Below are 24174 nucleotides of genomic sequence, written 5' to 3'. Positions count from 1 at the left end.
GGTTAATACCTTGCAGAACAGACAATTCTGCTGAAGTCAGTAAGATTATTTTCAAAGCAAGTCTGCACTGGAGTAACAGAATTTGGTATCAGCTCAAAATCATCCTGTGAATTTTATCCCTCCATGGGCAAGGTGTGTTATGTCTTGGCAAAGTGAATTTAGTTCCATCTTTTAAAGCAGCTTCTACGGCACTGTCGTATTGGTAGAATAATGGAAGTCGAGGAGGAGCTGGGAAATGAATTGTCCCATACCATGGTGGTACTTTCAAGCCCTGAGGACAGGTTAGGTACAGCTTTCTTAAGAACTGGCTAGGGTGAAGCTAAGCCAGCTTGGTCCTGCTGGTGCTGGTGGCTGGACCTGATGAACTGTTTGGATTTCTCTCTAACCTTGTATTTCTGTGATTCCACAGTGCCTATTGAAGAGGGACTTACAAATTTCCAGCCCCGCAGAATGTTATAGTTGGTACTATGGGCTCCTTTGCACCTGAAGTTGAAAGTTCAATTACAACATACTGCCATGTAGCATTAGGGGAGGCTGGAGTCAGAGGGATGTCTTCCCCTGGCTTTTGGTACACAGAGGAAGAGGTATTTCCACATGGAGCAGGATGGAAGAAAGGACAAAGCCTTCACATCATTTCCTAAGGATGGCAGCCACTAGGCTGCTATGCCAACTTACTCCTCAGAGCTACAGGGGGAGGAAAACCAATAGTCTGCAACCTGCTTTAATTCCTATCACTCAAAAATGAGAGCAGAGAAGGCTACTAGGATCCTCTTCCTCTGTGCTATGCAGCAGGAGGAGGAAAGGGAAGTTTTCAGCCTGCTATACTGACCGAACATAGAGAGCAAGCCATGGGCTCCTGCATGGAAGCCATCTCTTCAGCTTTTTGAGCATCTTTCTTCTCAACTACGAGTCGTTTTGGTTCCCCTTTACGCTATTGTTCTATCATAAATAGACCAGAACAGGTTAATTGCCTGATCCAGACAAGCACAAAATATAGAGATATTAGATAGTATAATAGCAAGATTATAAGCAAATTACTGACCTTTTCAACTCAGTAAAAACCCCCTCTAACAATTAATGATCCATTTATTCAAGCATATATGAGTCATCTTTTAGCTTTTTGTAAGCTATTTATGAATGAGATTTTTCTGCCTTTATTCTGCCTTCTGACACCATGGGTCAAACTGAGAAGAGCAGTGACCTCAGTCCACAGAGATCAGGCTGATCAAAGGGATATTGCCACAATAAAGCCTACCTGAATTTTCTGATTGGAGGCTGCTTTTCCTGTGCAGTTGCAAGGTGCCCAGAATAATAAATGGGAAAAACCATAATGTTCCAATTTGTTGAGAACCAAGTCATGAAAAAAGGACAGTCAAAGGTCTCATACGTGATTTTGACAAACTGCGTGGTCCCGACCCAGGAAGAAGAGACGGACAAAATGATCAGAAATCTCCAGATAAGCTTGAGGAATGTGGATGTGCAAGACTGGCATCGTGTCTGTCCTTCAGCTTCTTGGCTGCTGCTCTCTGTGTGTGTTTGTGTTCCTTCTTCTCCTGAAGAAAAAAGAATAGAAGAAGAAAAGAGTTGTGCACATTATGAATACATTCAAAACAATTCTTAGCAGAATCTCCCCTCTGATCTAGACACCAGACACAAACCATCCCTTGCCTTCTCTCTGTAAGTCCCCTATGTCCCACGAACACTGGAATCCTGCACAGAGACAGTAATACTGTTTCTGTCACTTCAAGGGGATAGGAACAAAATACAAACACTATACCGAGGCCTGAGGTAACGGTGTTATGGTTAAGCTATGCCACTATTTACTTTATCAGCCCTTCATTCCTTCTGTCAGCCGAACTTCTAGAATAGAGCTATAAACCTTGGAGCCAACATTATAAAGTCAATTACTGCGCATGTGTGCAACTTAAGAACTGAGCCTGTACATCTGAAGTCAGGAGCCAGTTATTATTATTCAAGACTTTAACTCAAGGATCGCTTTTTTATTTCCAAGTTGTGATGGGAGAAGAAACAGTCTGGTGGTTTTATATGCCCAAGTGGAGAAAGTTGATACATTTACATTTTCAAAGTTAAAAAAGGAAATTGGTCAAGAGTGAAGCTTAGCATGCCTAGAAATAAATCTCTACACGCAAACAAGGAGGAATTGGAAGTTGTCATTTCCTATTTTAGTGCAGGACTTTTCATATCTAATCTGCAGACCAGCTGCAGATTTCCTAACAGAAATGTAGAGAATTTAATCTTACCAACTGGTGGCTTGCTCTCCAGCCACATCTTCCAGAGATGCAACCCGTGAACCCTATTTTGATTTCACAGATCCCAGCTGAAAACAATTGAGTTGAACTGCATTGGATACTGAGGACCACTAACACTGTTACTCCATGAGCTCATGTGGCAGCACTGAGATCCAACTATGTATTCCATTAAAGCATACCATAATCATAGAATGGGTTGGGTAGGAAGGGATGTTAAAGACCATCTAGTTCCATATCACATAAGTTGATAGAATAAACAGAAGCTCCTTTTAAAATTCATAACCTGCAGCTATTCTTAATTATTACTGTCAATCATTAGTCACATCAACACGTGATGTGATATATATAAGAAACAATACAATTGTTAAGAGGAGCTATATATCCACTGCAGTGAGAGCATATGCCATACTACATTCAACTTAAATGTGAAAATCATACCCTTTCAGACTGAGGTTTACTTTCCTTTTGTATTACTGCTCTTGCTACAGCTATAAAGAAATGGCAAACTAAGGTTCAAAGTTATTACACTAGACCATCTAAAAACCAATTCATCATCACAGGGAGCATATTTGCAATCAAGAATTTTCCTAACCAGGACATGGAGCTTTTTGTAATTGCAATTGTATGGTGGGGTTTTTTTCTTAAAAATAATCAGCATTTCGTGTCGCCATTGTTTAGTGGTGAATCAAGAATTGAAACAAAATTACAGGTTTATTAAAAACATGCAAACACTGGTCTGAAAAGGCAAGCATCACTTTAGCATCGTCTTTGGCTGCTGAGAAAGAAACAGGTATTTTTATGGTACTACCAATGACTGACATACTCTATTATAAGGTAAATTACAGTTTATTTGCAAGTTAGAATGGCTTAAAAAAATATATTATGTAACATCCACTTGCAGGTTTTCCTGCTAAGCATAACTACCATGCAATTAGTCCTTCTTCAGCTAACAGCTAAAATAATCATACAACAATGAAAGACTAAAGCACATGTATCAATGTTTTCATTTTCCAATTACCAAATAACTATGTAATTGCTCTTACTATGCATGACACTACCTTTAGCATTTCCCTTGGATTTAAGAGTCCCAAATTTGAATGTTAGGGAAAGGCACAGGAACACACAGTTCAGCAAGTCCTACCTTGGATTTAAAGACCTATGTAAGTTTTAGCCTGATTAAACATAGTGGAGAGTTTTCTTAAGTGCTTAATGAATGGGTAGGAATCATCCCATGGAATGTAGTTAGCAAATAGTTGTGTGTTCAGGCCAAATATATTGTCTAGGGGCCCTTTATATTTAACGATAATGCAAGTATAGTATGGTAAGAAGGTAGCTGATTTCATTCTCATGTATATCTAAGCCCACTGGAGACAATTTTCTCTTCCTATACTAGATACTTAAATTTAATTTAAGTGAAATTCAGATAGAACCCCAGCCATAATGACATAGAGGCTTGACAGTTGCTTTCAAAATCCAAGGGATGTGCGCACCTAAATTCTGGCCAAAGAATCAAGAGGGCAATATAAGAAATGTCTTTAAAAACAATTACAGGGCTTGAACTCAAAGACACACAGCAAGCAGGCACATAATTCATACTAGATAGGTTTCATGATTTCCAAGTCATGAAGCTGGGGCTGGAGTAAGCTAGAAAGTAGCACTTGTGTTCAGATACTGAATGATATGTTAATAAGGAAAAAGAAACTGATCAGACAAAGTGGTGGCAGACAGCTTCTTACATTTAGCAAGGTAGAAGAAATCCCTGGCGTCTGCATTTAGTTTGGTCTGAAACAAACCAACAGACTTATGCTGTCAAGAGCACAGAAACAATCTGAGAACTCAACACAGATGAAAGGACAGGGAAAGAATGCAAATGATACTGCAAGTAACAGACTGAGATGACAGTGGGCAATGACAAACTATGTGGAAAGGCAGGTAACAGAAATATCCCTACATGATCCCTTTACCTGTAATTGTTGCTTGTGATGTCTCTGTGACAGGATGGTAACAGAAAAGCTTTTCGCTTTCATTTTTCAGGAGAGTGAGATGAGGAAAACCAAATCCTACAGTTTATCTTCTGAACACTTTTCACTATTTGCCAACCACATCTTGGAAAATAGTATTTTTTGTATTAGTTTACCTACCTGTCAGGTCAGCCCTATCTAGACCTCCCTGATCAGGAAGGGAAGATAAGGATAAAAAGAGAAATTAATAAATGCAAAAGAAAAGTTTAGAAGAGTATGATGTCAAAGCACTACTCTTCTGTCAAGTGGCCTAAAGTCACTTCTTAGACAGATTCTGATTTTGGATGTACCCTAGTGCCAGCATGCACAGAGTTATTTCAGGCTGATATCTGCAAAAGATATAATAGATTGGTTTTCCGGTATCTTAGATATCATCTTTACTGCAAGATGCTGCATCTTTCACTCCTTGCAGCAACAATCACTTCCAATATTTTTCTGAGGGTTTCCATCAAAAGAGTATTCCTGAAGTATGAGATCCCTCCATTTTCCAACACAAGAAGAAAATGGCTGGCTCTTGCTGCCATCGGTGATGAAATGACAAGAGGAAGGCTCATCTCCTACAATTCCAGTGTGCAAGAGAGATCCAGCCTGTTCTTCCTCCCCTTTTTGCTCACAGTATCTACACGGGCAGTCTTCCAAAGAACTTGCACAGTTAAATTATTTCAGTCATTTAATGTCTGTTTCCTTCTCAACAGTACAATTCTGCAGACTCAAAAGCCTGTGTCTGCATATTTTAACTGCTTCTATCCCATCCCTGCTGGTAATGGGTAGATACCATGGAGAGGTCAGTGTACACCAAATCTCTAGGGTCAGTTGAGCTAAACTTCTGTAGTAAAGTGGGTAACATATTCCTGATGGAAGCCCTGATGTGCAGCTGATCGATGATCTGAACTGTGATGGTCTTCCCTAGATATCCTTCCACCTGTTGCTCCTTCTCTTCCTCTTCATCAGACTGTCCATGGTGTGAGCTGAGACTGCCATTATCTTCGAGAAGGAACATGGCTGGTTTTTAAGGGTTCTGGTCTCTGGCCAGGCTGAAGCTGAGGAAACATAACCACTTTAAAAAAGCTAATTTGTGTGTGTGCGTTAATTATCCTTCCAAGATCTTCTGTGCCTAGTGGTCTTACAATTTCTGAGATATCTAACATAATACACGTACCTACTGAGGCTCAGGCCTTTTCCTCCCACTTTTGTTTCCTTCCTGTCTAACCCCAGTTTGCCCACAGACACAGGAAGGGCTTTCATGTGGCTTTGCTGCTGACAGCACCGTAAATCAACGTCAACATGCTCAGACTCTGCACCATCTTTCAAAAGACAGATGAAAGAGGCCTTTTGCAGGCATGATGTGACGCCAAGAATGCAGCTGTTATGCCTACCTGATCTGCTCTGCCTCCTGACTCTGCTGTGCCGACAGATTCCCGAGGGACTTCGATTCTGCAGCTCAAGAATGGGAGCAGCAGAATCTTCAGCAACAGATAGAGGGGAGAGCTGCCTAGTCATGCCTCTGTGTCTGCTGGGGCAGTTGCCTCCTGGCTTGCATTGGATGACAGACGATCGTGAGGCACCTGAGAAGAAAGAGTTTGCATCAGTTTGGCTGTAAACTCCCTGGAGGAAAGCGGGGCTTTCAAACGCTCTGTCAGTGAAATGCATACAAACGATTCAGCAGGAGAAAGGAAGCACACTGTAAAAAATCAAGGTTTCAGCTCTGGTCAGAATAAAGTAAATAAGTAAGTAAATAAATACTTAACTCTCTCCCCCCGTACAAAAAAAAAAAAAAAAAAAAAAGAAATCGTGCTGTATGAAAACCTGCCTTTAAGAAATGAGAGCCCTATGATGCAGTATATCCTTAGCCCCACAGCTCCATTCATAGCGTCTGAACAGTCAAAGGAATTTGTACTCACGTGGGCCCCTTCCTGAGCACTGACACTGAGTCAGGCAAAAGAAGAGGTCACCATTCTCCCTTAGGGCAGAAAGGAGGGCTGAGGAACCACTACCGCACAGTCAGTGCTGAGATCCTCTCCAGAGGGGAGTTTTCTCTTTCCAGAATGGTCCTTGAGACTCTTGTATGGAATGTAGCCATGGTCACTAATAGATCTTTTTGATAAGGACTTCTGCTAAACCACTGAAGTTTTAAGCCTTTACATGCACTATATCAGAATCTCCACATCTTCAGAGAAGTTGCTTTTTCTTCTTCTGCTAGATGCAGATCACATCAAGATGCTTCATTTCACATGGAGGCTGTATAGAGGCACAAGGCAGCAGAGAAGACCCAGGTCCCCGAATTATCAGTGCTGTCAGATGAAAAATCTTCCACTGACACCACATTTTATGAGTAAGAGCTTGAAGGACTGGATTAAGAACCAGCAAACAACAGAAAAGAGTGCAGTGCTGGAGTATGGCAGCGTGTGCAGGGTGATCTTGCATGAACTTCCAAATTTATGTAAGGTGTCCGTGTAAGAGGTCAGTCAACACATGCGCAGCACAAGAGAGTCCTCTTCCGAGTCAGAAAGTCAAGATGACAGGCCATTTTGGTAAATATAAATGTGTGTTCATCGTCAGTTGAGTTCACCCACTGCTTTTTTTGCAGCTGCTACTTCAACTGGTGACCATCTTACCTGAACTTTCAGAATACACGTATACCCAGAGCAGCCACTAACCTTGCCATGACTTGGAACAATTTAATATGACAATCATAGCTATTTTACATTTGAAAGAATACAAAAATAGAGACAAAACCTATGTGTAAGGTGCCAAATGTTGCAACAAATTTGGCAGACATCTCAGAGGGCAACAGTCTTTTTGCAACATGATCCATTCCAGAACACTACAAACGCAAATAACTCCCAGCCAAACAAAACCACAGAAGTTCATTCTAAAGCAAGGACTGTATTCAAGATCCCAGAAACTGCATGGATCGAGGCAACACTCTCTTGCTCAAGGAAGCTAAGGCTTCATATAACTTTCAATGAACTTAAAGCTATTCGATTCACCATGTCTAATTACAAAGATCGCAAAAGAAGAGGTGGACAGAATATCGTATTACACAGAAAAATCCTTTCTCAGCCTATTTATATCCTCCAAGGTCAGTTTTTACCCTTCATCTAGGTAAGTGACTGAACCAGCAGCTAACCCCATAGAGATGATCTTTCTCAAACATGCTCTTTCCTTCCTCCTCTGCCCAGTAAAAGGGAGCTGTGACACAAGGAGGACACCAAAGTCTAGGTTCCACCTTGCCACATAGTCCTATAAATTCAATCAATGCAGTATAGAACCCACAGTCTGTGACGCACAAATGCCAACTTCTAAAAATCAAGACCTCTATGATGTCTAAGCACTGTATTGTCTCCCCTGTTTTTGGTGAGCATTACTCTTTACAGAACTTTTTAGAGCCTACTGGACATTTTCAGACCTTTAAAAAACTATTCACCTCCATATATTCATTTTATATCAATCTAACAATCACACAACTCCCCCCATGACTTTGTTCCACTCATTTTATAACTTCAAGTGTTACTTCTCCCATTTACCAAACAAGGATAACATTACCTACTTCATAAAACTTTGTAAACATCTCGCAAGCCACTCTTGAGGTTGAAAAGCACATTAGAAATGGCAGCCCTTGCCCATTCACCCTGCCAGATGCACATTTGTCTATTTGACAGCTGAAAATTAGTTTCAGCCTCCATGAGTACCTCTGAAGCTAAATATTCAAAAAGGCACTTATGATTTTTCCGGTCCCCAACTTAGGGAAGTTTTATTTTCATAAAGCATTTGCTGACCACCTGCCGTTGGAGAAGCAGTCACCAAGGTGCCTTGACCAAATCACTGCTCACTTGATATGCATCATTTAAAGAGGTTTCATTTAGTTGAAGCACACATGCTACATCTCAATTCAGATACAATTTAGAACAAGACCAAGATTCATTTTACACTCAGCAGAAGTCTAGCAGATGAACCGCAACCAAAATTTCAAGGAAATCTATTTTTCCTCACATGCAAAAAGAGCTCCAAGTTATTTATATCTGGTACAACAAAGCAACATCAATCTTTTCCTGTGCATTGAGAAACTCAGCAGTTGAGACCTAAATTGTGATTCCAGAGATTGCATTTAATCGAAAGTCACTGCTTGATTTACTGAAATCTTCCCTTATACTTGAAAGCAATCATAGCACAGCAATTTATCAATATTTCATTGTTACAAATAGAAAGCCTGGGCCATCTAATGCTACTGAATCTGAACATATTTTAAGGATACAGTTTGACAGGGAAGGTGAATAGATACATGCTGCACTAACTTAACCAAAGCTGGTCCTAGCCACAAGGAGCCAAATCACCATTTACACAGTACAGCAATGGAATCTTGCATGTGCGCAATGCTACCCCACATGACAGGAAGGGAAGGCAGAACCATTTAACTCCAGTTCTTTGTCTCACACAGCAATTATCAGCTACCAGGCAGGTATCCATTACAGACCCTCCAAATTTAGAGGTATCAAGAGCAGCATTTTCCACTGAACTTCCATATACCTTCATAAACCCCACATGCTTATAGAGACCTCACAGTCTTAAGCAGTGAGATCATGTCTTCTCCAGAGAAGAAAACAGCACGGTGACATCACAGCTTGCCACATGACACTATGCACTAAAAGGCACCAGAGCAAAGGAGTGACGTAGCTTGGGTTGGATTTCTTCAGCTTACTTTAGATGTCAATCTTAGGATGAGAAAAACAGTGCCCTGGGACTATCTGCATCTCCCTATGAATAGAAACAGAATAACACAATCACGGAATCATTGAATGGTTTGGGTTGGAAGGGATCTTTAAAGGTCATCTAGTCCAACCCTCCTGCAATGAGCACGGACATCTTCAACTAGATAAGGTTGCTCAGCACCCCATCCAACCTGAGCCCCATCATAACCATCCTGAGCAGAGAAGTTTAAACTGGGTGGGACTTTTTACCTATTTTACCTGACCTTCTTTTAACCTGACTACTTGATCTAAGAGGTTACACAGATACCTGCAACTCACTGCGTACAGAAGCCTCATCCAGTTTCTGTAGACTGACACAACCAATGCTGAGCATGAACACAGTTTGTGGCTTTAGAAGAGATGAATCTCATGCTGAGAATGAATCGACATTTTGGGCATCATCTGATATTTTAAGGGAATGCTACTGGAAGAAATTGGGAAAACACAGACAAATAGGAAAAACATTGCCAGACTTCCAGATCTTGCTGCTAGATGTGCTTCTTCATCACTTCATGGCTATAATCGATACACAAAGCGATGAAGGAGGAAAAGAACTGGAAAGGACCACGTATGATTATATCAAGCACATCTTAATGAGTCAAATCCATGTGGATGACTTTTAGTTAATGGGTAAAAACAAACCCCTGCTCTTTCCCATTTCTTAAGATTATTTTTAGTTCATTATTCCATTTCAGCAAATCCTTTTCCTTGGCCTGCAAATGTGGATGCTTTATAGCATAGGAAGTAAGGCCATTTCTCTGCACATGGAGACCAAAAGGAAACAAGCAAGTGGAGCCCATAGCTTTTCACATGCTTCTAACAAAGTCTGTCCATTTCTTGCACTAATTATTATATCCTTATAAGTGTGCTTCAATTTAGCAAGGTAATTGTACTTGTGACTAACCTAAACCACATGATTAATATCACTGAAGTCCATGCCTTTTCACATTCTTGAACACCATTCTGAGTCCCAGCTGCAGGAGGAGCTGCTGCATCCATTCAAATCAGGAAGCAGCAGCACATACCTTGTCCTGACAATCATTTTCACCATCCATCTGTAAACTACGTGCAGCTCTCTTGCCCCACTGAAAGATGCTATACATTACTTGTGGCTTTTCATGTATATAGAGATTTCCATATGCAGCTCATATAGTGAGAAAATACGTCCTCACCTTGGGTAGAAAAAAAATCATTTTCTTAATTTGCGAGGGGCTTGGAGAGAAGTGATTATGCTTTGAGGGTCAAGAACTAGTCTTTTCAGATTATCTTCATGTATATGACATATTTAGCATGTGACAGCAGTGCTTGGAATACAATAAATCATTTCTTTTCATTTGTGACAACTCTTCTGGTCTCAAACTTGTCACCAAAAATGGACTGAAAGGACTGCAGTAAATTAATCAATGTTTCAAAAAAAAAAAAAAAAAAAAAAAAAAATCAGCCTGGAAGTAAGTTTTATGGCCAGGCCATCACAGAATTGTTGGTTTTTTTTCATTTTTTTTTAATCAACTGCCCTGATGGAAATTTAGAACCTCTCAAATAGGCAACTGAATTCCCTTCTAAAAGCCATCCATGCATTCATGACACTGGATTACCAACACAAAGCATTGGCTTATTTAGAGATACCTACATTTGGCTTGCTGGTATGTGCAAAAATACATATTCTATTTTTGATTACACAACTAAACTGATGGTTAAATAGGTGATGCAAATGAGCTGGACAGTTTCTTCGTATTATGTTCCCACAGTCCTGCAGAGCAATGGTCACCAGCGGCTACCACAGAGGTCATGAGGCAGACCACCTTTTAAAAAAAAAATCAGTCAGGGCACCTGCAATTTACCTTTTACTAATTCAGTATTAAAATACGCTTATTTTACTGTGTCCTCAAAATCTCAGCTCTTAATGTGTCATTGTTTTTGTGCTGACAAAATGATGTCTTCGTACCACTGCTGCAGAAAAAAATGGCTGGGTTTTGACAGATGGGTGAAGGTAGAAGCCAGCCTGGTGTTATGTGGAAAGTACGTCAATTGAATGTTCCTGCTAAATTGGTCCACGGTGAAAGAATTTACAACATTTCCTCTACACTGTAATGTTACCTGTTAGAGTGAGCATCCATGATGATGATGGACTTGCTCACACATCGCAGGCCTATTGCTTCCATCAGCTTGTGCATATGCTCATGTTGATACCAGTTCATGATTGTGACGGCTGGAGACTTTTGCAATGAAATTCTGGTCAGTAAGGGGAAGATAATGTGTATTTGTGGCCAGGGAAATACCAAATGCACATGGCCTTACGGGAAAGGGGACTGAGTTGCACTGCCATTGGTAGAAGTGAAGAGAGCTTATTCTGTTCATTTTACAAGGATAAAACCTCATTAGGTTGAATTAGCTGTAGCTTTAATTGTATTGTTTGCTACTGGTAGCACACAACTGGGGGGCAGGGCTATACAGCACCATCTATCCAACAGTGAGTTAGTCCATAAGCTTATTTCCTTTCAGCCACAGGGACTGCTTGTAAAATGAAATCCTGCCCACCATTACACCGGTGTAAACCCACAGCAAGCCTGTACAATCGGCCAGGCTGTCTGGGCGTACACTGACATACCTGAAGGTAACAGCTGACCTGGGAAGTTAAAATTGAAGATCAAACTCTCCCCCACCTTTAGTGAGTTTAGAACCAGCCGCTTGTCTCAGGACATGAAGCCATAATTACATTTAATAAAACCAAGCAAACAAGCAGTAGGGACAGTGTCTTTGAAAGCAGTGTGCTACACAAGTTCAAGGAATAAGCATCTCTTGTTCAGTGAAGAAAAATCATTTCACTGTGTCTCATGTATTTGGAGATGATGTTCTCTGTTTAAGCACATCTCTCTGAGACACTGCAATGGTCTCTGTGCATTAAGAGTTATGCACATATGCCTTGCTCATTTACTATTTTCTTGTTCTGAAAGTTTTTATATTTGAAGGGGATGAGAAGGTTACAACATTTTTTTTTGTCTTAGGGAAAAAAAAACATGTTCAAATTTTAATGAGAAACAAATGACTCAGTGATGGTGTACAGCATTTCTCTTGTATAATGATTAACTACTGTCAAGAGCAGTAAGCAAAAGAAGCAGTTATTTTTGTTGTGGTTTAACAGTGACATCCATCAGCAATTTCTGCCAATTATCCCATCAGTGTATGTACACAGGCATTCACTTCAAATCAGCAGACAGCAACATGACTTTCAAGCAAAAATTTCAACAACTTCCATGTGCCCTCATATCCTTGCAATAAAGTGAACAGACAGGCAGCAGAGGGAGTAAATAAATTTTACATCCTATAACTAACTTTGTGCCTGATAAGTGGATGTGTCACTCTACAACCTTGCACCTCATTACTCATTATCAGATGAGTAGTTCCCGCCTAATTTTCAGAGGGTGAAATCCAAGTTAGTAAAAAAAAAACAACCACCCCTGTACACAGTAGTCACACATTGTGTTTAGGTACTGTCTCTAACCACCACTAACGCACTGCGCTCCAAATCAGAACAGACACTGCAATGGCAGTGCCACACTCTCTCCCTGTTACACCATCCAACATCTGGGGAAAGACCACCCTCACATCTCAGTAGTGATAATACTGTGAGATTTAACACACACATACTGAAGAGTCAAGGAGCTTCCATTTATGCTCAATAAAGCCATGTCATATGAGTAAATATATACATACATGATTATTCACCTTTTGCATGTAAGGGAAGTGGGAAATAGTTGCTAAATAAGTCACTCAAAAGCATCTACTCATGCTGGGGTTGATTCTTATCTCCTCAGATCCCCACAGGTAGCAGCTGATCACTGATGCTGGGGTTCCCATTTTAACTGCCATATGCTTGATGCTTGGCTTCTGCATTCAAACCTGATGAACACTTGCAAGTCTGTAAATGCATCTTTTTGCCCATCAGCTACATGTTGTTCTTATGAAGAACCTGCTCTGAGATGGATGCTTTCCAGGGAAAGCAGGGAAGATGATGTGCATGGTCTGAATCCAATGCTGTGCTGTAAAACCTCCGAACGCGAACTGCAGCACAAAACATATTCCAGGTTGCAACATCCATTATGTTCAACAGCTGCAACCATTGAAACACAAACAAACAAACAAAGACCTTTTCAGGAAGCATATAAAAGCTTTAGTGGCTGTAAGCAACCTGCAGACTGCATTCTGGGAAGCCCTGATGCATAAGCGTAGTGGTCAGCTGTCTCTGGAGGACTTCCCAATTTGTTTCTTACTGGAGCAAATGGCTCCTCTTTGTGTTGCTCTGGATCAAGACCCTTCCCCAAAACACAATTATTAAAAACCCTGAATCTCTCTTCAAATCTTTGTTCCACTTGTTCATCCATCTACATTTTACTGAAAGTATAGTTAAAAGCATGGAAGTTTTCCTTTTCCCTGGCTTTTTTTATTTCTCCTTACTTTAAGCAAGAAGACTTCCCCATTATCACTTCAATGTAACTCAAATTTATCACTGCCTCTGTTTAAGCACTGACAAGGAATTCCATTGATTTGACACCAAAAATAATACACCAGGACCAGCATGGGGGTGTCTGAACAGATCCTGGAAAAAATGTTTATTTGACAATATCTGTAGTGGAACTGGCAGCTACAGCATGTATTTTGAAACATAATGGCTACATATCTTTTAAAGTTACTGGGCCTGACAAAACATACTTACAGCTTGAAGGAATACAGAAGAAAGTGCAAATGAAGAATGATTTTTATATGTTGAAATCAAAACTTCTGTAACTTCTACATAAAACAATCTACATTGACCTACAGAAAAAAAAAAAAGATTTAAAACATCCATTTGGAGCGGAGTATTTTGGACTGAATTCTGCTGCCAAAAAAACATTGCTAGCACCTCTATTTGCCTTGGAAAACAAACGTTATGTCAAAATCTCATACTTAGCTGTGACAAATCAGGAGTTAGAAAACACTGATCCACAGTAAGGGTACGAACATCTCTTCCTTCAGCACAGAAATTTTCACATGCAACTAGCCCCTGCTTATTGCTCCTTCCTTACCCATCTGGACTCTATCCAGAATGAAGCCTGGGAAAGGCAGGACCAGGCATACAAACATACAAATAGCTGTGTCAAAGATTAGAAGATCCTTCCACACCATGAACATCTCAGAGGGCAGCTTCCTGGCTAATTGCTGCTGGGGAAAGGCAAGCCAAGCTGCTTCAGCGCTGCAGAGAAAGAAGAGGGCAGGACTGATCCAGCCCTTGGTACAGTTCCTGAGAAGACCAAGTGATTTCAGTGAGCTTTGGCTCAGCCTCTGAGGGGATACTTCCATGCCAGACTGCTCTGTGAGGAGGGAGCTGGACTGTTAGACACTTTTTTATCCAAGTGAAGCCAATGCATACCTGTCTGAAGGAACAACCCCGAGAAACTTACAAGCATTTGTCCTCTTATTGCAGCCCTGAAGCAAAGATTTTATTTTAAGCTTTTGCTTACATAAACAGTCCCTATGAGAGCATCTCAATAACAACTTCCAAAACAGTCCCTTGAACACACATTTAAAGGGATATCCTTTGCTGCAACAGATCTACATGACTTTCTTTTCCCCAAAATATACCTAACCCAATACTAACTCAAACCAATTGTAGGATTAACCGGCCTGGGGTCAGACCAGCTTTTCACCACAACACTGACTGAGCAACAGATAAACACAAATGATTTACTTCAAAGCTGCACACCATTCCATTAAAGAAAACCTCTGTACAAACTTTGTAAGGAGCTATACCAGATGCACCTTCAATAGTTTCACAATTTACACACTTTACTCCAAAATAAAAGCTTATGAATCTCTATTAAAAAATCCTTTGACAATTAATCCTGTCATTGCTAAAAGTTAGTGACACTTCCAAAAAGAAACAGACATTCTGAATTGAACTCTCATTTTTGTTTTCACTGCAGTAAATCAAGAGCAGCTTCAATGAAAGCAGTGAGACTGCTTTGACATGAAGTTATTGTGAAAGGAGTTTAGACCCAGGATAATCCAGAAATCTCTTATAGGAATGTCATTATTACCTAATTATGATATAGCCTTTACTTTCAAGAAACACTGCAATAAATCCAGACTGGTTTATGGGTCTCCTAAGATCCAAGTGTAAAAACAATCAGCACACTGACACACAACTCAATATCAAATTGCTTGTATTTATCTCCTACACAAACTATTGCCTCTCCTTTTTGATGGATGCCTCCAGAGAGTGATTCATTCCAGCTTCCTTAGATACCAATTTTAGGAGATGAATCACCTCTCAGAGGTGTCCAGCTCTCCTGCTGACTCCAGAAAGCTCAAGACAACTTTCTTAGTACTTACCGACGCTGACATTTACATGCACCTGGATGAGTCCAAATCTGACTGTCTCAGGCTCAGTCTATGGCAACACTTACACGCATTAAGCACATGCTTCACTTTTTCTCCACTGCCCTTGGGGTAACAGCTCCAACAGGTCTCAGCCCTGCCTTTCCAACACTGTACCTTTGGGATAAGTGTCCATACAACCCACCTGGCTCAGGCACTTGTGTACATACAGCCCTCTTGCTATAGCTGGCTCCCTGCTTGGGAGTGTGGGATGGCTAGACTGCCATGAAGACACATTTTCAAAAGTATCTGGTGGTTGTGATCTCAGCTTGATACAGACCTCATCCTCCATAACCACTCAGACCAATGTGCCAATCCTTCTTACAGCTGGCTCTGCTGCATTTCTTTCCACCTAAGCAATGTTTCCTGGCTGATGATCTGCAAATATCTGGGTGCCTCTTTACTGCTGAAGGACTAAAGCGGTACTTGTTCTGGATTTCGCACTATTACCCAGGAGTCAGCAGTTTCTGTGGTTCTACCAGAAGTTATCTAGGAAGCCACAAACCTCAACCACTGAAAGACTGAAGTGCACTGCTCCCTTGCTCTCCTCCCTGCACACAGGCCCAGAGCCCAAGTTGCTGCAGCATTTATTTCACATGCCTTCCCAATGCATGGGAGGAAAAGGAGGGGCAGGCATATTTGGGAAGCTGGCTGCCCTACCCCATTAGGATTCTTTGGGAATCCCTCATAAAATCTTTGCTGATCTGTAAAACTGGCTGCACAAACTCACATTTAATGTATGGGTCCAGTATTAGTTCAGCTTGGTCAGAAGAATGCTTAGCAAGAATACTTCCATATTCAGCCTGTCGGATATGACAAGTGCTGTCATGTAGTCACTTCCAGTCTATTGCCCTTTCCTCCTGCAATGACTGTATTTTCCCTCCCTGAAGAAACAGGCAGTGTAATATTTGACACTGCTGCTGCAGCCCAGCATGGCGAGAAGTCCAGAAGACTGGACTGAGATACCTGACAACAGCTGGTACTTGTTAAATTGGAGGCAATCACAGCTTGTGAGTTGTCTTAGCCCTTACAGGGTAGGGACAGTCTTTAATCCTCTGCATTCACCACCTGCCATGATATGAGTCCAGTCAGTGTTGTGAGCTCTCAGGAAATAAAGAGCAGCAAATCACCCATTTACCCAGCACAGCAAGCCAGCTCACCCAGCTGTAACTCTGCTCCTTTAAAAGCAGGTGAGTGTATGAATTATAATATCACGCATCCTAAAATCTGGTGCTGTGCAACAGCAACGGATTGACATAAGCAGCAGATCTATCAGCTCCTTCAACTTCCTTTAAGGCATTTTTCCCTTAAGAAAGAAATACCAGGTAACTACCAAGCCTGCAGAATACTCAGTTTCACACATATACTCCAAGAAAAATGACACAAACTATTGTCTGCTCTATCAAAATCCAACCCCATCTGAAACTTAAGTCAGTTCGACACAGGTAGAATGGGAAGTCATGCTCTACTGACAAGCACTGGACCGTGTCTCTTGATTTGTTTTTATCTTGGATGTAGCTGAATGTAACTCACCAAAAGGAATCACATTTTCACTGCTGGTTGGCATAACAAAGCTCAAACCAGAGACGGCAGGCACCCTGCAGTTTTAGGGCTCGAGTGTTTGTAACAACGTACCACACCTGGTGGGAGAAGAGTTCATTTCTGACAGAAGCAGCAACTTCCCAAAGTACCTCTTTGAAACATCTGACACTGAATATAATAAACTTAAAACAGTGCAGTTAAAGCCTCAGATTTCTACAGATATTTAAAACAAAAACTTGAACTCAAACAGGTGTATTTTTAGAAAAGCTTTCCTTTCAACTTTCTGATTTATACTGCACATATATCTGCTGTGTATTTTCAGCATGACAAGCTTCAGATCTGCATCACGCTATAAGCACAGCTGTATCTCACACTGGACAACATCTCCACATTTCCAGTTGTCATAAAAGTGTGATGTGAAGTTGGTAAGTACTCGTAAAGAAACGAGACTGTTAATGTCCAATCGAGAGTATACAACAAATTTCACAATTTCTTGTGGTTTTTGTATTAAGAAATTGTTTCTAAAACAATCCTTAATTCTGACACTTTAGAAGCTGACATTTCTGAAAATAAGGGGTGGAAAAAAGCAGTTTAAGGGAACAATTGCTATCTGAAGCTGAGGAATAGCAAGGACAAAGAGGTTGGTGCCTCTGTCTTTGAAGCAAAAAAGATAAATCCAGAGCACAATATTCAAACACTATGGAAAATTCAATAACATTCTATGGACCTAATTTCATATCATTTTAAAAGCCAGAATTGAAGTACACAACTTTATCTGCGGTTCACAGTTCAACATTAGCTTCTTCATCAGAAATTATTCACAAAGCAATAGAAATTTAACAGTACTTACCCCAGATGGCATTAAAGTGCTAAAAATGCTATCTAAGCATTAGTTACTTTATAAATACACACACACACACACACACACACATACATCCACATTACTTTGCACAGAACAGAGCATGCAAAGTAAATTCCTGCCTAGTGTTAGATATACAGGAAAAAAAACATTTACCATCTGGCACAGGCGAATTTAATTCAGAAACATTGTAAGACGGTAATGGTGCCACTCTTGCTGAATGTTTCTTCATCCTTTGAACTTGCTCTCCTACTCACATACTCACTTCGCCTTTAGTCTGCATCGTTTTTTGTCCCGAATACTACAGTAAACACTCGGCTATGGAAGGTGGCTAGATGTTGTTCTGGAGATGCTGCAGTAGGCTGTGAGTACTGATTTGCTGTTTCCCTGGGAAACCATTTGCAACACATTCAAACAATGCTTGACCTCTGCTAAGACTTTTCTTTCATTCAATTGTTAAGCACAGCAGATAAAATATAAATGTATTATCTATCTTGCCTCATAAACTTGAAAGTGCAGCAGCCCCTTTGCATGAAAGCCAGGATTTCACATCAGATATCTGCACTGTGTTAGCAAAGCAGACGGGAGATTTCTCAGGCAACTGCAAGGGAATTACACAAGGCAATGTTCTGGTTCCTTACACTGTGACAATATATGGATGATTATAGTAATTATTTTAAATAAACTTTGAATAATATAACTCTTATAGAGACGCTAAATCAGGAATGCCTTGGGCAAAAGAACTGGTAGCATACAGGTCTGTATCTGATAACAAAGCAATGGTATTGCAGGAGCCTCTTCTAACACCCTACAAAAATTGTAACAACCATGTGATATATATATATAGGCCATAGCTTTTCCATATGCTTTCCTCACTTCCCTTGAGACAGCTAAGACATCTTAATTCCTCCTTCCCTAATAACTTCTCTTTCCTACTCCCTTTTTATTATTATTATTTGTATTATTGGAAGTTGCTCACCTAAAGCAATAAGAAAGCTTCACTGAGCAAACCGCTGACAACCCATACAATTTCTGCAACTCTTAGAAAATCACAGTATCACAGTATCACAGTATGCTAGAGATTGGAAGGGACCTCGAAAGATCATCTCCATCTACTTGTGTAACCCAGCAGTGTGCTGGAAGCTTTCTGGGCTAGGAGCTGATTGCCAACAACTCTTAAGAGCCCTGGCTTCAGAGCTCTCCACTAAGAGAACTACTATCAAGTTTTATCCAAGAATTTGTAGGTGGAAAGCTTTACCATTGATATTCAAGGTATCTGCTGTAGAAACTATGGGAAACAAAAAGGAAAAGGGCAGAAAGGCAGCTTAGCTCTAGCAGAATCTGCTAGCAAAGCTGTGGAATTTTTAAGGGCCACCTTTTAGCTAGTCTTTGTGCCTTTGTGTAACTGAGAATGGGTATTCCTGACCTGGGACTTGGTCCCTCATCCCCTACTATACCACCAAACAGGAAGATATATTGGCTGTAAAGAAAGGCATAAAGTTATTTGAAAAGGATAAGGAATCACTGATCTAGAATGTCCTGTGCTGAACTTTCTAAAGCAGCCTTCTGGGACCTCGTGTGTTTTAGACAGTAACAAGTACCATGCTCAGGATATGCGTGAAGTACTGTTCCCTTCACTCACCTGTAAAGAGTCATATGGAGGAGAAGAGTGGAGGAAGCAGTGTCCTGGCTAGACTATCCTTCAAACGCAGCCACAGAAAATCTGGCACATGAGGAGAACCGACCTGTAGCATCCTGATGGATGAGGCAGCTCATGACTCCCCTGTACCCAGAGTAAGAAGTTATTATTGGGTCTTTGGGCAACTAAGCCAGCAGCATAGGACATTAAACACATCATCTTGCCCTGTACATCCTTTAATGTTGCTTTCTTACTTCTCTTTATTATTAAGATATGGTGACATACTAAGGAAGAGACAGTGATTAATCTCATGGAAGGGAACCATAAAGTACCTCATCACCCCCTCTCCCAAGGACATTCCGCACTTCCACATAGTGTGTCCTTTGGAAGAAGTATGGGAAAGAGAAATGTTTACAGATGCATGGTTTTCCACCCAACATTTCCTGGAAAGACTGGAGCTATCCTTTAGGATCTTCATTATATCCCTTGTGACAGATAAGGCTCTCCACCATGACAATTTTTTCAAAGCATCACACTGCATTACATGAAGCTAACCAGCTTTTACTGTTTATCTGCATGCAGAGGATTTCCAGCACTGTGTAACAATCACTATTCCAAAGAAAATTATCTTTGCAATTTGTAGAAGAAATTTTATTCTCCCCTTCAAAGAGCTGAGAGTCAGCAGACTTTGTATTAGAGTAATCATCAGTCAAGTAATTACTGCTTCTACAATCACAAGGCTATTAATATGTGTCTAGTCCATCAGCATTTATATAATATAAACAACATAATAACATAACACAGATTGTTTTTAGAAAACCATTTCTGCAAATAGGAGCTTATAATGGAATCATTAATGGACCTTAGCAATGGTGAGGATGAAACACATGAGACAATGTCAAGCAATTCAAGACATTTCTTTCAGACAATTTCAAAGTTAATGGCAGAACATGATTGCATCTAAAAGTTGCTGCACTTTTTTTAAAGGAAAACCAGCCACTGTTTCAACACTTCAACTCAGAAGCCATGTCCAAATTCACAAAGCATTTTTTCAAAAATCTAGCCCAGCCATCTCTGCTTTGTACAACAGGTACAAGACAAATGAAGCAAATACAAAACTGCTTTATAAACATGTGATTGGTCCCTAGAACTCCCATCAAAGATTGCAGCTTGAAAAGCATCAGCTTTGGCTACACAAGTGAGAGCTTTGGCCATCTGTTTCTGGGCCTACTATAAATAGCAGACTGCATTTCTGTATGAGATGCTATTCATATAGGTCCTCTAATCATTCTTGTGTACTAAGTGTACATGAGAAGAAAATAATAAAATAATACAGAGTGGAAGTGAGAGAAGCAAGCTCTGTCCCTTTCTGAGCAACACCAGACTCAAATCCACCCACAAATGGAATGTAAATTTACCAAATTTACCTGACTAGCATGATATTTACTCCACAGACTACAAGTCCACATGGAATCTGTGGTCCCGTGCCATCCCACTCCCCTCATGTTTATGTAAGGCATCACAATGCGAAAATATGCTTCCCTCCCCCCTCCTAGATTTAAACAGTAAAATAAGTTTCCAGCTTGCTCCTGAAGCTGTGTGCTTTCAGTCTGCAACATGTTAAACGTCTGGCTCACGATTTCCCTAACCATGAGCCTGAGATCACTATCAGCAACTGCCCAGCATGCTTGCTTGGCAATCTAGCTCCACGTCAAAAGCCTCTCTCCAGGTTTCTTGTTGGCCCCTTTAGGCACTGGAAGCTGCTTTAAGGTCTCCCCAGAGACTTCCCTCTCCAGGCTGAAAAACCCCTGCTCTCAGCCTGTCTCCATAGCAGACAACCCCCAGTTTCATAACCTCCTCTGGACTCACTCCAACATGTCCATGTCCCTTTTATGTTGAGGGCCCCAGACCTGGATGCAGGACAGCAAAAGGGGTCTCATGAGAGCAGAGTAGAGGGAAAGAATCACCATCTTCGACCTGCTGGTCACGCTTCTTTTGCTGCAGCCCAGTATACAGTTGGATTTCTGTGCTGCAAGCACACACTGCTGGTTCATGTTTAGTTTCTCATCAGCCAACATCCCCATGTCCTTCCCCTCACGGCTGCTCTCAATCCATCCTCTGCCCTGCCTGTATTTGTGCTTGTGGATTTGTGTATTGAATATTTGTGGATATTAATCCAGACAAGAGTACAGGGAAGCTGTGAGTTTGCCAACTCACTAACTAGACAGCAAACCAGCACTGGAAGTGGAGTCAGAAAGTGCTGAATTGCATCCACTAACAAGTACTCCACGCTCGCAGAAAGAAGGGGCTGATGCTGTCAAAACGTACACTGTTCTCTTAGTTTAAATCATGTCTGTTTTCAGTAGTTATAATGTATATATTACATATGTTAAATATGTATACATCTTTAAATACAGGCATTATAATGTTAAATATGCATTTATAAATATTTAAGCAAGCCACTGCAAAAGTAAAGGCTATTTATTTATTCTTCTTCACTGGAGCTGCAACCTACATCAAAAGCTGTAGGTTTATCTTACATGTCAGCCCCACACGTATGGATATTTGCTTACAATAAACTCCAGCCATAGACACACTCAGTTTCTACTGATAAAACTGGTATGAGAGAGTAAAATCATTTAGAAGTTTACCTTATGGTAAGATATAGAGGATAGGGTCCCCATGAAGGGCATTACACCATCTCACATTGCTCTAGTGTCTATAGTCCTCCTCAGTGAACAAACTGAACTGTGTCAGGTTCAGGTTAGGGAGCTATTTTCCTCCATGGGAAACAATTAACAACCAAAATTACATATAATCCCAACATGGAAAGACAAAGTATCTAATCAAGAGAAGATGATAAGTGTACTACAGCCCCAAGGAGACAGAATCATCTAAAGGAAAACAGCTGCATAAGTACATGAAATACTGAATTTTCACATTGATAACGGGATTTACCTCATTTTTAACACCGAAGTCAGAACCAGCTACAGCAACGATTTTTGAAGGTGAGTGGTGTGAAACTGATAGCTCTAGAAGACAACTTGCCTGGTCTTTCTTAGATGTCTATTATAAACTGAGATTAGTAACTCTGAAAGCACCCACTTCTTCCCACTGACTGATGGTGGTGAGGTGCCTTGCTCACACCTGGTCATCTGGCTTTTAGACACCTTAATTAGGGCAGATGCTCCTAGTGGGAAACATTTTGTGTGAACGCCCGATAAAGACATGACAGGACTTTCTTTGACTCTAGTTGATTTTGGAACAGTGCTCAGATGCAAAGCTGTATGTAGTCTTGGTTTTGAACACCACTAGTTACAAGATCCATATGACACCCACTTTGCATACATTCCTGCAGCTGACAGGTCAGTCCATTCCCAGTCACTAGACTTGACTCTGATAAACACGACTTTTATAGACTCTTTCAGGTTAAGCATGTGTTTTAAGACAACAAGCTAAAAGGTCATTACCAAGCTCATTTTATCCTGTTGGAATATAAATTAGATGCAAGATGCAGAAGAGACAGCCAAACAGCAAAACAGACATATCTCACAAAAGGGATTGTTATGTATACCAAAGTCAAGGCTTTAGTTTGAACTTTTACCTTACTTGCCCTGGTTTCAGCTGGGATAGAGTTAATGTTCTTTCTAGTTAGCTGGTGCAGTGCTGTGTTTTGCCTTTAGTCTGAGAATAATATTGGTAACACATTAATGTTTTAGTTGTTGCTCATCAAGTACTTTTCATGCTCTGCAAGTGAGGAGGGGCACAAGAAGCTGGGAGGAAGCAGAGACCGGACACCTGACCCAAACTAGAGAAAGGGGTATTCCATACCACAGCACATCATGCCCAGTATAGGAACTGGAGGGAGTCACCTGGAAGGGACTGATCACTGCTTGGGTTGGGCATCAGACAAAGGGTGGTGAGCAATTGTATTGTGCATCACTTGGTTTTGGGGGTGTTTTTTGGTTTGTTTGTTTTGGGGATATTTTCGGGAGGGGAGGGAGTGGTCTTGGGTTTTGTGGGGTTTATTCCTCTCTATTATATTATTACTATAATTTACTTTTACTTCAATTATTACAACAGTTCTTATCCCAACCCAGGTTTTTACCTTTTTTCTCTCAATTCTCCTCCCTATCCTGAGCGAGCAGCTGCATGGCACTTAGCTGCCAGCTTGGCTTAAACCATGACAGAACTGCATATCTCTCTGCTGTGCCCAGTCACACCATATAGATTTTAAAGAATCAAATCCTGAATGCCTTACTTTGTGTTAACTCTCACTGGCCTAAACACTTTTGAATACTCCTTTTCAGCAACCCAAAATATTAGCTGTACCAGCCAGGTGAGCAATCTTGCAATGGCATTTCAGCTTGGGAGCCACTGCTCCTAGCCATCACTTGGCTTGTGGTAAAGACTGCCTTAACCTCAACTTCGCTGATAAACAGATACAATTTGTTTGAGAACATTCATACTGATAGCACACTAGTCTCATACATTTTTTTCACTGAGGCAGAAACTGAATTTTATCCAGATTTTATGGTATTCTGCAGATTCCAAGAAGCAAAGTACTCATTGCCTGCTAAAGTCTCACCTAATAACTGCAAAAAATACCTACTAAATCTGAAGAGTTTTTAATCCCCTTGGGGTCTCAATCTTTATATACTGATCTCTAGTTCATCTTAAC

The 24174-nt window shown here is 40.7% G+C and overlaps 1 protein-coding gene across 9 annotated transcripts in view; it reads right to left on the bottom strand.

Moving 5' to 3' along the window:
* The window catches only part of SLC35F4 (solute carrier family 35 member F4), a 122940-nt gene that overhangs the window by 19027 nt on the left and 79739 nt on the right, over window positions 1-24174 (bottom strand). The window contains exons 2-3 of one of the 9 annotated variants that reach the window (XM_062618393.1): window positions 5668-5856; window positions 1256-1553 (exon numbers count right to left, since the gene is read on the bottom strand). In XM_062618393.1, coding sequence (XP_062474377.1) covers window positions 1256-1553; window positions 5668-5856 — 487 coding nt within the window. Of the gene's footprint in view, window positions 1-1255; window positions 1554-5667; window positions 5857-24174 lie in introns of those variants that run through there. The other 8 variants (XM_062618394.1, XM_062618397.1, XM_062618398.1 and 5 more) reach the window with 8 other exon arrangements.

This window comes from Pezoporus occidentalis, unplaced genomic scaffold, assembly GCF_034315485.1.
Source record: "Pezoporus occidentalis ecotype Australia unplaced genomic scaffold, CSIRO_AGI_Poc_V1 ctg200, whole genome shotgun sequence".
NCBI lineage: Eukaryota > Metazoa > Chordata > Aves > Psittaciformes > Psittacidae > Pezoporus > Pezoporus occidentalis.
This window is presented reverse-complemented; position numbering and strand designations above follow the sequence as displayed.